General features: G+C 39.9%; 2 protein-coding genes across 2 annotated transcripts; one reads left to right on the top strand and one right to left on the bottom strand.

Moving 5' to 3' along the window:
* Positions 1-1,477: 1,477 nt before the first annotated feature.
* tmem182a (transmembrane protein 182a) lies at positions 1,478-8,251 on the bottom strand. The gene is made up of 5 exons (XM_082508895.1): positions 7,765-8,251; positions 5,928-6,054; positions 4,076-4,174; positions 3,853-3,990; positions 1,478-3,456 (listed from the first exon to the last, which is right to left on the bottom strand). The coding sequence occupies exons 1-5, from the start codon at positions 7,921-7,923 to the stop codon at positions 3,233-3,235; spliced, it is 747 nt and encodes a 248-aa protein (XP_082365021.1). The 5' UTR covers positions 7,924-8,251; the 3' UTR covers positions 1,478-3,232.
* A 1,810-nt stretch (positions 8,252-10,061) lies between these two features.
* mfsd9 (major facilitator superfamily domain containing 9) lies at positions 10,062-17,709 on the top strand. The gene is made up of 6 exons (XM_082508412.1): positions 10,062-10,225; positions 11,327-11,414; positions 12,789-12,832; positions 13,716-13,845; positions 15,106-15,315; positions 15,401-17,709. The coding sequence occupies exons 1-6, from the start codon at positions 10,139-10,141 to the stop codon at positions 16,273-16,275; spliced, it is 1,434 nt and encodes a 477-aa protein (XP_082364538.1). The 5' UTR covers positions 10,062-10,138; the 3' UTR covers positions 16,276-17,709.
* Positions 17,710-17,763: the final 54 nt, after the last annotated feature.

Raw genomic sequence — 17,763 nt, 5'->3', positions numbered from 1 at the left:
CAGATTTGGGTCTAATTCTTTTTTTAAGTTTAAAGCGTATTCTCTGGCCCTGGCTTAAAACCAGGGACTTTGTCCACCCTTTCCAGCGTGACTGCTTCCTCCTCCTCTTCCTCCCCCTTCTCTGAAAGTGTTACCCTCTCATCCTCTATCTCCCCTCATCCACTATTCTCCTCCTCACCTCCTGCTGCACTCCATCCCTCTGCTGAGCACAGGTATTTGTTTAGGAATCTCTCGGTGGAAATTATACTCCATCTCCGGCGCTCCCTATCAACACACAATTATCATGGGCAATCATGCAGAACAGCGCTGAATTCAGCTGGGACTCCCACTCTGATGACATTACTGACTGCAAGGCCCTGCTACTGCTGGAGGTAGCCTGCTCCACACCTGCATTACACCTCCCTCTCTCTCTCTTCGTCACACACTCTCTCCTGGATATGGATAGAGAAATGATTAAAGTTTCTTTTTTTTTTTAATCTTATTAGGATTTCATTTAAACCAGGAAGTCCACCAGATAAGAAATGTCTTTCTTAGGGGAGACTTGGCTGAAAAGACTGCTGCAACCTCAAACAGGACAAATCCTGTGATCTTATCTCATAATTTATTAGCATTTGCCCACCAATGCTGGGCCTCCTTTCATGACCTGCAGGGGGGCTTTCCCTCAGTGTGGCTTCTCATAAATCTGAGCCAAATTTGATGGACTCTGTGTGGGGATAGTCATTTGAAATTTCAGGAATTTGGAAGTGTGAAACTCCATCATTAGAGCCTTCTGTGAAGCCCAAGTCAGTCTCGCAAATAATCAATGCCTTACATTGTGTCACTCTCTCCTGCATTCTGAGGCAAAGCGCAGATGCATTTCCCTATGTATGATAAGTACATTATGAGTCTCGAAAGGCACAGAGTTGATGCAGACACACGAGAATCAACACAGGAGTCCATTCAGATCCTGATCAAATGCTCCATTCATGAGTGAAATTACCATCCGTCTGTCAGCCAAGGTGTGAATTCTTTCATCTACAGATTCTGCCTCTGAAGTTGTGATTAAATGCATAACGCCACATACACTCCACATAGAGTCAAGATAAGCAAAATGGGATTTCTGTCTCTCAAGGTGGCGGTTGGTGTGTGATTCAAGTGAGGCAGCAGTGCCATCTTGTGGTCATTTAGTTTATATATATATATACATATATTTATGGTTTTAGTGCAGTGCTTAAGAGATGCTTAAAGAATCAGTGAATCCTGTTTGATTATTGTTGTTAGTTCCCTAGCTTATTCATGCCACTGGTGTCACAAATCTGTAAGTTGCGCTACATCGGTCCTATTTTACACATTTTTACAATTTCTGCCGCCTCATGCACGTGAAATAAACTGATTGTTTTTGCAAATTAAAATTCTTTCCTTTTTTCTCCCATTTTTCTTTTATTATAAAGAAGGACTGTTTTATTATTAGTTTTATTTACATGCATCTGACACAATGCACAATCACCATTGCTTTGTAACAATGGTAAAAGGATTTTAATTGGCAGCAAAAGCAGATCACAGAAAATATATATATGTACATATATTTGACAGACATGACGTTATATCTCGCAACGCACTCAGAACAGCACAAAAAGAAAGGGAACTGTGAACAGCGTTAACATAAAACTGTTGCCTGTGCCGAGCCAATAATGTGGTCAAAGCTAAAAATGCACACTTTTAGGTGACAAATAAGCAAATGTTGACACACAGTGACAAATAAATATCTGATAACACAATGAGATGCATTAATATGATCCTGCAATCACCTGATGATCAAAAAGCACCAAAACCAACAATAAAAATGTTCACCCACAATCTGAGGCTCAGTAGCTTATGAATCTATACCATGAGCTCCACTGTTATCCAGAAACTATTTAAAACACAGAAATTAGGGATACCTTTTGCACTGACGTGAACGGTTCATTTGAGTTGATGCACATCTGCTGACCTGCTTGTGTAAATACTCACCAGTGTATTTATATTCAGCTCTGAACAGAATAAAATTCAACTTTTTTTCTTCTTCGAGTCATATTTGAATAAAAACTAAAATCACTGGAATAATTAAGGATCAGTTAAACTTATTTTTTTGTCCTCACAGTCAGGTTACAGTCAGAGAACAGCAGTTTGAGAAAATACTGATGGTTTTGGTGCTTACATGTGTTTAATGGAGGATAACAAATATCAAGAATTACCAGCTTTAACCTTTAAAGCAATGAGCTGGCAGAAGTTATTTCCCAGTACTGATTCCCATTACTATACACACAGATCACGATGCCACCTTAGAAGCTTTTTGTAGATAATTTTACAAACTCTTTTATATTTTTTAATTACATTTTCAACCCATACACAATCCTTTAATATTTCCAACAGCACTCTTCCATACTAACATATCACTGCTGGTGCCTGAATTTCATGAAAATACTCAGAAAATACCTCAAAATATCACAGACACACGAGACTCTAATAAAGCTGTGCTCCACAGATACTTCAGCATAATCATTGTTCTTGTGAATGTTTCATACAGCAGAGGACCAAAACTTCAAGAATGAAAAAAATAAATAAAAGCATAATTAAATGTCGTCATGAATGCATTAATGTGCCATTAAATGCATTAAGAATTACATCAAAATAAACACGGATCAATTTATATTATATTTCTATTTTCATTTGCTTCTGTATTTATTTTTTTCTTTGATAAAGAAAATGTGAATTTTGGGGGAAGTTTCAGGGAAAAAACTAGGGGATAATTAAATTAATTTATATATACATTTAAAATCTTTTATATTCATTATTAATAGATATGAGAAATACAAGAGAAATTAAATAAGTAATAAATATTAAATATGAAAGCAGACAAATTAACAGAAGGGTAAATAAATAGAAGACCAGCAGAAATATTAATTTATGGCACATTTCAGAAATTAGCGCCTCGGTTTATTTTTAATATTCATTTTCGTGCATTTTTTAAATTTCTTGTTTATTTTTCATTTTAAATGTTTTTGGTCCTCCGCAGTCTCCGTGCTATCTTAGCTGAGCTGAAAATGACTCAGGTTTGAGTGAGCATGACGAGCTCAACAACAGCTGAAAATATTCAAGCATGTGCCACATAATTGCCAAACCGATTCCAGCTTTTACACGACAGAAAGACTGAGAAAAGTATAAAACCCTCATACAATCCCGACATTCGGGCTCTTCTTCTACTGCTGGTAAGTCACTGGGAGTGAATCTGGATGGTTCGGCCGATGAGGAGGAAAAGAAGGCCGGCCAGGAGGCAGAAGAAGATGCCGATTGGGGCAAACATGAAGGAGAGACCGTAGCTGAAGGTCAGACGGAAGTCTGAACACAGAGCACGCTGGTGGTCTATGTAAAGGTCTATCACATCCAACACCTGCATCCACAGTACGTACATCACCACCACACACAGCAGGAAAAAACCTAGAGGTGTGGAGAGGGGTAGTGAGATTTGACAACATGTGCTTCAAATCAGATTAATAAGATCAACAATCTAACCGTCTGTGGGAGAGACATGTACATGTTCTATAGTAAATTATGTTTGCATTTGTGGGGAAGCAGAATTGTACAGGTTTCATTTTAAATCTCAATGTCATTAGCCTATTATTTGTTTTTAAAAAAACATCTGCATCTGAAGATCCACCTGTAGCTAGAGCTCTTTGATTAGTTTTATTTTATTTATTTATTTAAACTTTATTTAACCATGGAAAAAATAAAAGAGTTGTACATTTCATGTCATTGCTTTAGTCAGAATTCTTTTTTTAAATGCTGGCAGTGTAAAAAAACAAACAAACACAGTGTCACCTGGTTTTTACTTACCAGCTATCAGAAAGAGGCCACCCCCTGCTTTATACAAGCGGTGGCCGGCAAACGGAGCAGCGCAGATGATGATGAAGCCGCCAATCACCACAGCTGCTACAGCAATGAGCATAAAGACGCTCCAGAAACCTCTGTAAGCTGAACAAGAGGGATGTTAATCAGCTCTGTGACACTAAACAATGAAATCACTACATAAAAAACACAGATGTGAATAAATACTTACTTATGGAAGACTCGTACTCTGTGGCATTGTGGGTCTGACGAGACACAGGGAATGGGAAGAGGTAGGCAGGCATACATACTTTTGAGTCAGGCTGATTGGCTGCAAACAGAAAGAGAAAAATACTGATTTTTATTTACATCTGCAGAGAAATCATTTCTATTTGTCTATACGAGCATATATGGAAAAGCCAGAGTGAGCAGTTGGCGGTGGGTTGCAAAGTGGCTTGCAGTGAGAGCAGCAACTGCAGGCAGGCTGAAGTAGCTGAAGCTTTTTATGTAACTCGCCAACTCACACAAATGTATCAAGCTGAGCTGAGGATGGCTTGTGGCATACCTGACCTAATGCCACACTAGACCCGCATAAACAAATTAACTGAATTATTTAGCAATTAGATACAAATGCATCCTGTGTATTGCAGAAAATACAGAGAGAGTTACATTTTGGAATTTGTTTTGAATATTTTCATGTAAATTCTGGGAAAATGCTCTAATTTGCAGATTTTGCACATAATCTTCAGCACTGGAACTAAACAGACAAAACAACATTAAAAAATAATTTTTGCCCAAAATTGTGACTTTATCTAATTTAATTACATGTATATTTTTCAGCAATTATGCTACAAAAGTACAATGCAAGTGCTTTTGTCTCTCTTTTCTTGCTCTTTGCTCCCAACATATGAAATTCCACAGATCGTCACGAGGCCCTTTTCTTTCTGGAGGCTATTCCTGACAATGGCTCACCATTCAAAGTCGCCATTGGAAAAAAAAAGATGACACAAAATCACCTGACAAAACAACCAAATAACATCACATGGCATGGCCTTAAAACAGTCACATGAAAGGGCTTCTACGGCTATGCTGTCATACAATATTAACAGCCATAGCAGCAGCATGTTAAAAACTGTGCGGTCGTAGAGCTGTCATGTGATGGTGGCAGCAGAACATCTGAGGGGAGCAATTTACTGCACTTAAACAAGCATCAGTTTCAGAAGAAAAATGCAAGAATATCTTTCTTGTTTGTGTGTCCTCATTTTTTTCACTCTGCTGTCATGATCCGTGGAACTGCTCATGCTTTTTCTGTATCCTAGTCTAATTTCTAAAGTTCAGATTCTTGTGTTTTGAACACTTGTGTTGGTTTCATTCGAGCCGATGTCTTGGGTTATTATTCTTTTAATGCTTATTTAGTCATGTGAATTGTTACCATTTTGGGAGGGGGGGGGGTCCCATTTACAGTGTGTGTTTTCCCCCAGTGTATTCTCTGTTTTACCTGAAGCTTTTGGTTTTTCTTTTTTGTGCTCACATTGTCTTTACATTTTGCCTTTTACCTGCAAAGGATTGTCTCAGCAGGACTAATTAAAGCCCAGGGTTCTGTTTGGTGTCATGGATGTGACAGGCTCACTAGCCCTATTCATAATTTTAAAATAACAATAGAAATACAATTGAAATCTCCTCTCTCGTATTTCTAGTCATTTTTACGCACAACTACCCAGTTCACATTCACAAGGTCAGACTTTTTTGGGGGTCAAAATAATTCTAAATATGAAAAACAAAAACAACATAAACAAAGGCATTAAATTACTGGACATTTCTGTCTATGAATTCATTTTTGGGAGTGAAGAAAGTGGAAGAGCGGCCGAAATTTATTAAGCAAGAAGTTTTCAGATCAAATCTCTGTGTACCGAAGAGGCAAAACGCACCACAAAAAAGTGTGTGGATGTCACTGTAACCCTAAACCCCTAAACTGGTCACAGGGAAACTGTTGGATGTTAAAAGGTTTTACAAATAGTGCATATAGCACATTAGACATGAACTTTAATCAAATTCAAAATAAAGCAATATAAAGTCTTACTTACTGAACCAGAGTCTCTTCAGCAGGTCGTCATCCTCCATGTCGCCTTTAAAGGAACACCTCCAGAAAAAACCCTCGTGGTATAGAGTGACATCACTACTGCCCTTGCCCTCCAGCACCACATCTCCAGGCTGAAATGGAGAAGAACAATAAAGTGCGGAGTGGATGACTGAGGCTCAGCAGGTAGAGTGGGAGGGCTGCCAGTGAGAAGGTCGGTGGTTTGATCCCCAGCTCCTCCGGCCTGCATATTAAAGTATTCTTGGGCAAGATACCAAACCCTGAATCGCTCCATGGAGTTTAGGCATGGAATAAAGAAGTGCTTGATGAATATGTGTGTGACTGGGTAATAAAATATGCTTTGAGTGCTCAATAAGAGTAGAAAAGCTATCATCCATTTTACCATTTGGTTTTTACAAATATGGGACAGATATGTATGCACGCCATTTTGTTAGCTGATGGATTAAAGTATATAAGAGATGTGTCAAAATTATGTGAGGCAGGTGCTCAGACTGCTGCCAAAGTGTTACAGAGTGGTTAATATATTTAGGGTCAAGGATCAAGGGTCAAGCCCAGCAAGCGCACTTAGCTGGGCTTCTAGGGTCTAGGGTCTTTACTGTACAATATGAAGCTGCTTAAGGTGACTGTTATTGTGATTTGGGGTTATATAAATAAAACTGAATTGGTGCCAAATGTGTGTAGAGGCCAACAGACCAAGCTCTTCACTGATGCTCACTGAATGGCTCTCAGGGAAATGAAAGTGGAGCTGGGAAGAATCAGCCGTATCCAGCCAGGCTTTAAAATTAGCCTTACAAAACATTTGAAACATTTTATTTTTCTGCAATTTTTAAAGGAAAGCAGATGGTTCTCACTCAAAGCTTTAAGTTTCCACAGGCAGGTGATGATAAATCAGAGGTGTCAAAATACAATTATAGGCATCAGACGCTATCACAAGCACACTGACACAAACTGTCACACAAAATAAGGTGTGTGATACCGCACAAACAAGTCTAACGAGTGAGAAAAACTCACTGGACTCTACCCCCTGAACCAGCTCACCGCCAGAGTGGATACGAATATAACCACGAACCACCTCCTCAACATGGATGACATCAAGCTGGATATGCCATGAATGAGTGAGATAATGACTCACTGATCCAACTCACCAGGCTCTAAAGCAAGGACATAGGGATGTCATGCAGAGTAAGTGTGTGGCCAAATGATTGCAAAAATAAGGAAAGTGATCCAGGCTGAAAGGTTGGAGTTGCCAGAAGGCCAAATAGCTGACATACAGGGCAGCTATATCTGTATATATAAACATGTTGGTTTTATTGTGTTGCCATCATGTCTTGATTCCAGCAACAGTGCCAACCCTGAAAACTTAAGTATGCTGTTAGTCGGTGATATTTAATACACTAACTGAGACTGCTGGTATTTGTATTTCAATCATAGGGGGCCAAATGTTACACTCGGTGACTCAATCACTACATAGCTGCACACACGCCACATTAAACAGTGTCTTATTACACAAGTAGGTCCTACGGGGATGCCTTTCCACCCTGCAATCCTACTACTGAAAGACTTATTGAAACAACTGATCAAATTTGAATTTAAAGATCCACCATTAACCTGTATAGACTGGAAATACACAGTTCACCTTTAAGAGGTTAAATATGGTGCAAAACAACAATCTGCTGGATTTATTTCTTGTCTTAAAGGAAGAACAACTCTTTTCTCTTTGGTTCCACAGACTTCACATGTAAACAGTAAAAGCTATGAACACATACCTGATCTTCAGCTTAAAATAAACTATACCGGACTCTCTTCTAAGGTCAAAAACTCACCTTTATGGTCACGCCACCTGGGCCAGCAGATTCATTAGGCCTTAACTGGCAGCTCTCTGAAACCAGCAGCCAGTAATCGGTTCCAAAAGAGAGAAGGATGAACACAGTTGCCAACGCCCCAAAGAGCCCTGCGAAGAACAACGCCACTCTAAGCTTCATGGTCCAGGACTGATCAGCCACTTAGTTACAGGATGCCCACACTCAGTCTGACTTTCCCCTCCAACTAGTGCATGTGACAAGCTGAGTCAGATCCAGTCACTCCTCTTGTTATGTGTTATATCCAGCGAGTGAGATAAGTTCAGCTAGGTTTTGTTGGGCTGCTGGACCTTAACACCACTCCCGTCTCTCTGTCTGTGTTATGGGGCGACAAAGTTGTCCATGTGACACCTTTAGATCCTCCACTGGGGTCTGAACCCCCCTACCCCTGTGCTATTTTTGGTTTCTGGCTCTAAGCGGCTGCTTCACTCTACTATGGAGCAGAGTGTGTGCAGCATTTGGAGAGTATGAAGGGAAGGAATTAACACCAAAATAACCGGTGGCAACTGGACACCCAGTCTCTGCACAGGAATGTCAGGGCAGGGTGAGACCGAAAGGACAGAAGAGGAGTAAAGTCTCCCCCAACACTCACACACACATAAACACACACAACAGTGGCTAACGCCAACAGAGTGTTACAAATTACTGTAAATGAAGCCTTTCATGCAACTTCTTTGCTGATTTTCAGTTGATTCATACAAGTATAATCTATATAAAAATGACTTTTACTAACCAGACCTCATGCAATAAGACACAATAGGAAGTTAAAAATTACTTTATACAAATTGAAGGGATCACACAAAGGAGGTCACACAAACTCTTTAAAGCAACTATTTTTTTCATCGTTTTAGACATTTTGATACAGATCTCATTTTTTCTATTACACTGGAATTATAAAAAGTATATGCAGCCTTTAATAATGTAAAAGTAAATAACACGGTTACTTCTTTTAACTGTGCTAAAATGTAAGTTAAAATGTATCTTCCACTGATGTTTTCGGAAATATAATTTTGTTGTATTCATGCTCAGTGTGAGTTGAGAGGAAGTGCCGGTTTAGCATCTGGGGGGAATATTTAGCAGTAAAACTATAAGGGGACTCTGTCTAATTTACACACTGATGTGATCCAGGCCACACTCACTCAAAGGTTCGGTATGTGTGTTAGCATCAAAAAGATCAAAAGTTCAAATCAGAGTTTTATCAGATATCATTATTTCTTGTCTGAAACCTAAATATATAGATATATATGTACTGGTTTTGGTTTGGGGGTGTTTTTTGACGTTTTGGAAGCCTCTGAGCACAATTTCCAGTCTATGTTTGCACAATGTGCTAGAAAAGTTTGTAGGTTATGTAACCATGTACATGTATATAGATCTATCTGTACATGGATCTATAGCGATTTTTTTGGTGGCACTCTAATAATAAGGTAATAAGGTGGGAGCAAGGCTGTTATATGGAAATATAGCAACTAACAATGCTTAATTACCAAAGTAATATCCAAGCACACTTACAAATATTACAGGAAACTTGAATAAGTTATAGTCAAGTTTCAATCATTATTGAATTTAATGACTACATATAGTGAATTGCATACTTTACCAGCTAGCTTCTTCATTCTGGCCAGACGTTGTCTAATAGGTCAATAGGTCTCTCGTTCACATTTTTTTAAACGTTAATTTAAATTCTGCTGAAGTGTCTGTTGCAATGTTTTGGAAACCCCAGCAGGTGGCGTACAAGTAAACCTCCCTCTCTGATAACGTCTAAACATCTTTCAACAAAACTCTACGACACTGTTAATACTATCTATCCGATACGAGACGCAGTGTTGCTGTGAGTTAAGTAACAACATTAGGTGGGTTAGACTACAATCTACAGTGCTGAAAATATCTGCCGTTTTTTAGTAGCTATAACAAATATACAACATAACAAATGCAAAACAAATTAAAATAATTTAAGATAAAGGCTAAACCTTTTTTCTAAACAGGTATAAATAAAAACGCTTTATGATTTTCCACAAATTATTGGGAAAAATGACGGGGAAAGCTCATATTTTGTGACGTCAGTGGGTTATACCATCTATAGGTGTTTCAGACCAGCCAACGCGTCGGTTCAGCAACTCTTAAATGAACCCAGACTTAAAAAGTCAAGTTTATCGTAGGTCGAAAACTCGATAGTCTTATTTACAGACAACCAGCTTACACATCGGACACGTTTTCTCACGCAGATAAAACCCGGAAGCTTGCGATCACCCCGTCCTTATGAGACCACCGCTTCTGTTTGGATAGTTAGAGCGGATGAGCGCTTCCGCCTTGGCTGTAGCCGTGCTGTCAAAGCGGGAGGATGATCAACCAGAAATGTAGCACTTTATTACTGAAAGACAGAAGACGGAGGAGGATTATAAAATGTATCTATGTGGTGGGCTTCATGGTGAGTGCCTCACTGAGAGATGACCCCACTCAGTTCGGTGTTTTTTTTAGGTGTGCTGTTTCCTAGTCATGCTTTCGTAACTCAGGTATGATGGTGTAAAACATGCTGGGGCTTTTTAATCCCTTCCTTTTCATATTTAAAACTCTGTATAATGCCTACTTGTTGTTTTTTGTTATTTTAGCAAAAAAATAGAATACATTAAGACATTTATTATTTATACAAATAATAAAGGGGGAAAAGTTCAAGGAAGTTGCAAGCTAAAATGAGTTTTCCAACATGCAAATAATAAACCTGAGCTCTTTAACCTGAATCAAACTCTCACAATAGCCCTTATTACGCGTCATAATTGTCCCGTACTGAAAAATTAACTTCTGCACCACGTTTATAATTTTTGAAGCCCAAAGAAAGGAAACTCTAGAGCTTCTGCACTCAGTTGCTTTGACTGGATGTGAATGTATTAAGCACAGTGTCGGTCCAAAGTCTGTTTATAGAGCATTAGACTCAGCACGACTGTGGTGCTCTTGGAAATCCTTGCTGGAGACAGCTGTCATGTATCTACAAGACCTTTTATAATAACCATTGTAATGCTTGGCTACTAAAAGAAATTAAGATGAAGGTATTTCCTAATGTTTTTGGCGTTACCTCTTCAAAGCATCGCTGTCAGTACTGTAATGCAAAGTTGATCTACAAGTCTAGATCATTCTAAAGGTGTTATTTTAAGAGCTCGCCTGTAGTCGTGCCTTAGAGAAATAACTTTGTCATACCTGGCTAAACAAGCATCCAATTAGAGATGACTAGAGGGATCCAGTCAGCTCAGATTTATTTGGCACTGTGCAGCACTGGCACAGTAAAGCTACTGAAGGTTAAGTAATTTCTGTAATGGACTGGGTCAGGAACACTGTATGAGCTGCTGTGTGACTTCAATCAAGATTTTGGCTCGGAGAGCTGCTCTGATCTCAGCGGTGCAGGAAAAACAGGATGAGCAACAACTCTACGTGGCTGCTGAATCCGGCCACAGACTGCTGTATGCTGGACACCATGTTTGATTTGCATGTTCCTGTCGGCCTCACTCCACCTTTGTTCCTCCATATTTCTTTACAGGACTTGTTTGGGGTGAGCATGATCATCCCACTGCTGAGCCATCACGTGAAGGCTCTTGGAGCAAGTCCCACTGTGGCCGGTATTGTAGGTATGTTGTTTCCGCAATACATAACATACATTTGTTTAAATTATGCAGCTGGTGTACTGCAAGCACCAACCTTACAGTGACACAAAAGTGAATAAATCTACAGCAGACTGGAAGGCTGTGGAGACTACAAGTGACAAAACAATCAAACAAACACTCTCAATAATATATTGTTTAATCCTCACTTCAGCACACTGTATGCACAATATAATATGGGAATGTCCCAGTGCCATGTTCTGTGATTATTTTTATTGTTATACATCAATTGAATAATAGTTTTTTAGCAGTATGTCAGGACCTTGTGTTGTTGAAAGATGAGCCGAATAATAATAGCCATAGTCATCAGGCCCCTTATTAGGTGCACTTTTCTACTACCCTTCAGAAGTGCTTTAATTCTTCGTGACACAGATTCAACAGCAGCTGAAAACATTCCTCAGAGATTTTGGTCTGTCTTGGCACAATACACCAAAATCTGCACATCTGTGCTGTGAATGTCCCGTTCCACCACAAAGGTGCTCTATTGGATTCAGATCTGGTGACTGTGGAGGCCATTTGAGAGCACTGAACTCATTGCTATGTTTAAGAAACCAGTTTTAGATGATTTGAACTTCATGACGTGGTGTGTTATCCACCACCACCTGAACTGTTGTCCAATTTTGAGGAACCTGTGCAAAATGTTACCCTGGTTTTCTATTCTTAGCTGACAGCAGTGGTACCTAGTGTGATCTTCTGCTGCTGTAGCCTATCTGCTTCAAGTTTGCTTAAAGTCTTATACTTTCAGGTTGAACCAGTCTGGCTATTCTCCTCTGACAGACAGACAGGGTGTAAAGACATTTTCACCCAAAGAACTTCCGCTCACTGGATATTTTCTTTTTCGGCCCATCCTCTGTAAACCCTCAAGACAGTTGCCACATTCTAAGTCACTTAAATCACCTTTTCTGGTGCTCAGTTTGAACTTCAGCAGGTCATCTTGACCATGTCTACATGCCTTTGAGTTGCTGCCATGAGTTTGGCTGATTACATATTTGCTAGTAAGTAGACATACCTAATAAAGTTGCCAGTGCAGTAGTGTATATACAGAGTGATTTACTGTAAAGACTTACCCTGACTCTGGGCCTTCCTCTGCACAGCTGTGATGTCGCTGTGCCATTTATGCTGCAGATATCACTGGATTCAGAGTCGCTATGCTGGGGAAAACTCTGACACAATATTTCTAAATTTCCCCATGTGTCACTGTCTGCTTATGTTTTTTAAAAAAGAAGTTATGTCTAGTATCTGCAAAAAGTGGCATTAGACTCACTGGATCTCAGCGCGTGCGATGTCTGCTCTGTGTTTTTTATATTTAAAATGTAAACTTGAGCAAATCTTCTGTTGCAGGATCTACGTATGGGATCTTGCAGCTTTTCTCGAGCACTATAGTTGTAAGTACTAACTCTGCAACCATTTTGGTCGAGACATTCTTTGTCATCCCTGGAATTTCATGAAAACAATAAACACTGTCTGTTTTAGGTCACACAATGCACCCAGTCTCCATCCCTTCATACACACAAGACACTCCTACTTAGCCCCAGTTGTACAAATTTATATACACACAGAAATAGATTTTTACCCTTTTTCTCCACTGCTAATTGAATACTGGGGGAGAGACTTTGTTTTATCTGTGCAGTCCTTTGGGTGCCATGATGAAAAATCAAATCAGAACCACATTCAAATGCCACACAATAAGCGTCGTATCTGAAGTTGGACACGCAGCTTTCCTGCCCATCCAAAGGTCTTGAAATTGGTTTAAATTCTCAGGAGTCATGGGACAAATTAAACAGATAAGGAGTCATCTGTTAGTTCCTGTATTCAGACCGGCTGATTCCTGATAAATGTAGGGATATGTGAACAGCTGGGTCTCTATGATAATCCCACCCATCTCAACTGGCCCTAATTGAGTTATTTCATCAGATGCTTGTATGCGTGTGTGAGAGAGGGCGAGAATCTAATAAAGACTTGTGTGACAGCCTCGATGGAGGAAATGCAGCGTTTTAGGATATTTCTCAAGTCAGCTGATCTTTCAGACTAACATTCACAGATCAGAAACAGAATTTAATTTGGTATATTTTTGTCTGCTTTCTGTTTGTTTCGGTTTTTCAGTATTTGTCATGAATCTTCGAGCAATTTAGCATCAACTCCCTCTTTTCAGATGTTTGGCAGGGCTGTGGAAATATCTGTCATCTCACTGCTGAAAATGAGTTCGGGAATTATAAACGTTTACATGTTTTCTGTGGTTGTGTTTCATTTCCTCTGTGTGATTGGCAGGGCAGCTGGAGCGACGTGGTGGGTCGGAGGTACTCTCTGCTGACCTGCCTGCAGCTCAGCGCTCTAGGCTACGGCCTGCTGGGGATGTCCACCAGCATCGCTTTGTTTGTACTTGCACGGATACCTGTGGGTAAGTCGGAAACCTCAAAGGGGCGCATCACTGGTGTTTATCAGCTAAGTCACATATCCATACCTTAGAAAAGGATTTATCTCATACCTTTTTTCCCTCAATGAATAAAAACTGCATTTCACATTTACTGGGGTTATCTTTGTCTAATATTAAACTGTGTTTGATAAGGGTGGGGGAAAAATCGATACTGTGTAGTATCGTGATATTTTGTTTGCTAATAACATATCGATACAGGGTCAGCAGAAATCGATATTTTGTTGCAAAAAAAGTTTTTGTGGACTGGAACATGCTCTGACTTCAGAGCATGTTGATCCTTTTTCTGAGCAAGAATCCTGACATTCCTTCACTGTCCAAATGTGTTTAACTTTTTTTTGGCAGCAATAAACATGTCAGTTTACTTATTTTAATTTAAGACATGTTTTATTTTAATTAAGTTTAAAACTTTTTTATTTAATGTAAAATTATATTTTGTTTTATTTTACTTTCAAATTCTTCAGTTGCTGAAGGGGCTGCATAGTTTTCATAAATTGCATAGTTCAGAATAGCTATAATTGTACCAGATGGTTGCATTCAGTTAAGTTGGACTAGACTGTAATACAAACCGTTCAGTTTGTCAACAATAAAACTGACTGAAATGAGAGAAAGACTGAGTGCGAGACTTTGATATTAGATAAAATGAATATTGATAAAGTTTACCTTTATGTACAGAATCTGAATATCGCAAAATATAAAAAAAAAATTGCAATAATATCGTATCGTGCGTTAAGTATTGTGATAATATCGTATCGTGGGATGTATGGTGATTCCCACCTCTAGTGTTTGATGATCTGAAACATGTAAGTGTGACAAATATGCAGGAGGCAGGAAGGGGTGAAGTACTTTTTCACAGCTCTACATAACATGCCTGAGGTTTTGTTTTGCTTTTTTCTTCATATAATCTCCAGTGTCCTGCATTGAAGGATATTTATCAGCATCCTTCCACTGACCAAGCTTTAAAGCTTCATGTTATGAACTCAAACCTACCATATACTCAGAAATATAAATGCTTAGCAGCTTTTTTTGTTTGCTTAGTTTCATTAGAAAACGGCAGGGCTCTCTGCACCTTGGTTTCAGCACATTTTATCACGTCCACTTACCTATATTAGATATAATCCGATTAATAAATTAATCTTAGATTACGTATTAACAGTTGTGTGGCTTGAGAGCCTTTTAAGTAGACTGTTATTTTGCTGCCTCTTCTCAGTGTGTCTTCTGTTTCAGGGTTGTTCAAGCACTCACTCTCCATCTGCAGAGCTCTGCTGTCTGACCTGGTGTCTGCTTCAGAGCGCCCTCTAGTGATGGGACATTTCAATGCCGCCTCCAGCGTGGGCTTCATCCTGGGCCCTGTGGTGGGTGGCTACCTAACTGAGCGTGAAGGAGGCTTTTATACATCCTCTTTTACTTGTGCAGCCATCTTCATTATTAATGCTGGTGAGTTGGAAAATGAGATTAATAAACTGAGTTCATGAAGGTAAAAATTAAAATGTATGTCAATACAGCGTGTCTGTCATTGCAGGCCTCGTATGGATGATACCACAGAGTGAGACTCTGGCTGACCGTAATGACACTGTCTGCAGAAACGACACGAGTGCAGGGTATCACGAAAACCACTTTAGTAAATCTGTACAGAATGGTTCTCATACAAATAGCCACCACCCATTGCTGACAGCAGAGACGCAGCAAGAGTCTACATCTCCTGGAAAGCATCAAGGTGGTTTCAGGTGGAGGGATGTGTCTTTTCTTCAGCCAGTCTGGAAACAGCTGTCCTCAGTAGGCTCCAGGATCCACATAGTGGCCTCATCTGACATGTGGGACCTCTTCCTTGTGCGTCTTCTGATGGCCATAGCTATCATGCTCTACTACAGTAACTTTTCTCTGGCCATGGAGGAGCGCTTTTCACTCAAACCAAAAATGACCGGTTACCTGATCAGCTACAGCAGCACTCTAGGGGCCCTGGCTGGGTTCCTGGTGGGGCCAGTCACGCAGCTGTATAAGAACAACATGCCCGCTTTACTGCTCCATTCGACGGTGCTCACCTGTACGCTTATTTTCCTCTATGCTGCTGCGCCGAATGTTTGGCAAGTGCTGCTCACCTCCACCTTCTTTGCCATTTCTACCACTATCGGACGGACATGTATCACAGATTTGGAGCTGCAGAGGGGCGGGGTCCAGGCCAGCGGGACTCTGATTGGAGCCGGGCAGTCAGTTACAGCTGTGGGTCGAATCCTGGCTCCTCTCCTGTCTGGTTTGGCGCAAGAGTTCAGCCCTTGCGGCCCCCCAAGTCTAGGAGTGGTGCTGGCCCTCGCAGCTGTGGCTTTACTACTCATCAGAATTCCCAAATGGGACGCGAGGGAGATGACAAAAACAGCCAAACTCAGAAACTCTAAATGAATTTTGAAATCACAAAGAAGTGCTCTTAATTGCAGGAGACCAGCTGGGACAATGAACAGCAGACTCCTCGAGGGAACGGTGAAGCCAACTCGAACGTGTTATTCTTAAACAGGATAGCCCTTCTGTTGGTGCGATGACATCACAGGGTGGAAATATTGTGACGTTTCAATCACACCAGCACTGAAGTCTTCGTCTCGGGGACAGGTGAATCAAAAGTCACGCGCACTGTAGGAATGAAGACACTGCTGCAAAATGCTGACGTTTGACAGCAACCTTTGGGCACAAACTACTGGATTATGACTGTATTTTTATGACTTTGTTTTTAATGAAGTTTTGTAACCACTGCAATTTAGCTGGAGTTGATGAAAGCAGGTCTGCACTACATGCCCGAAGAGGAGGGTGATTTAATTGAAATAATACTTAATTCATTAAATAAAAATTAAAAAGATGACTGTCAAAGGCAGGCTATTACATTTTTGGTATGAGTTTGATTTTTACACATTTTACCTCAATGGGTTTTTTTGTTTTTTATTCTAATGCAAAGTATCCGAAATGGTCGTTATAGCAGTATCTGATCTAATGTTCCTCTTTGACTGATCATAAAGAATAGAGATTTGTTAATTTACCTAATTAGAGGCTTAAATGCATATTTGTTATTCACTATTTTTAAGTTTTATAACATTATTTTCAACACCGGTTTACTTGCATCACCAGAGCCAGAGAGGTGTAATATGAAGTGAGATGAAACACATAACTCAATGTCACTGTGCATGCATTCATGATGCAGAAAATGTCAACCTTTTTATACTTGGTTTTAATCTATTTAGCCTCTTTTACTCTCTCACGCACACAGAACAAGGTTACCTGTTCAAGCAATAAACTGAAAAGTTTCACAGTTCTAACGTGCAGCCATCACTTTAGAAATGAGAGTGCACTCAATATTAAAAGAATTAACTTGAATTAAAATGTGTACTCTACCACTCTCTGCACTAAATAAGCAGATTTTCTGCAGCATTCATTTCCTGTCTTGTCTTTCACTTTTACATGTTGGTATTGTTTATAGATTGTTCATCACTAGTCAGTCATCATCTGATGTCGTTTCTGGTTGGAGTAGGTGGCGCTCACAGGGATCCTGTTGTGCGGGATGAGTGTCATGTGACATGTGAAACACCCCTTTTTATGTAACTGCACACGGAGCCTGAAGCAGAAAGTCCGACTTGGCAGACAAAGTTAATAACCGCCATCATAGGTTTTGTCAAGCCAGCTAACTCAGAGAAAGCCTGGCTGTGTTGAACTTCCTTCATAGTGCACCTCTCTGGAACAATCGGAAACGCTCTCTTATACATTTATCTCATTTATCTCTAGGCTCCATGAAGGACCTGCCACACTAAGGCCCAAAAAACTGTTACAGCAAATAAACAGTTTGTACTTTTGTGTCTGTCTCCTGAATTGTATTTTTTAACCATATTAAAAACATTCACTTTTAAT

Source organism: Aulonocara stuartgranti, assembly GCF_965226115.1.
Source record: "Aulonocara stuartgranti genome assembly, chromosome: 16".
Classification (NCBI taxonomy): domain Eukaryota; kingdom Metazoa; phylum Chordata; class Actinopteri; order Cichliformes; family Cichlidae; genus Aulonocara; species Aulonocara stuartgranti.
This window is presented reverse-complemented; position numbering and strand designations above follow the sequence as displayed.

Coding starts and splice junctions, on each gene's coding strand:
- tmem182a (XM_082508895.1), bottom strand. CDS start 7,923: ATGAAGCTTAGAGTGGCGTTGTTCTTCGCAGGGCTCTTTGGGGCGTTG. Junction 6,055..7,764: donor CAGGTGGCGTGACCATAAAG/GTGAGTTTTTGA, acceptor TCTCCATTTCAG/CCTGGAGATGTGGTGCTGGA. Junction 3,457..3,852: donor TGGCCTCTTTCTGATAGCTG/GTAAGTAAAAAC, acceptor CCACACCTCTAG/GTTTTTTCCTGCTGTGTGTG.
- mfsd9 (XM_082508412.1), top strand. CDS start 10,139: ATGATCAACCAGAAATGTAGCACTTTATTACTGAAAGACAGAAGACGG. Junction 10,226..11,326: donor TCTATGTGGTGGGCTTCATG/GTGAGTGCCTCA, acceptor ATTTCTTTACAG/GACTTGTTTGGGGTGAGCAT. Junction 11,415..12,788: donor CACTGTGGCCGGTATTGTAG/GTATGTTGTTTC, acceptor CTTCTGTTGCAG/GATCTACGTATGGGATCTTG.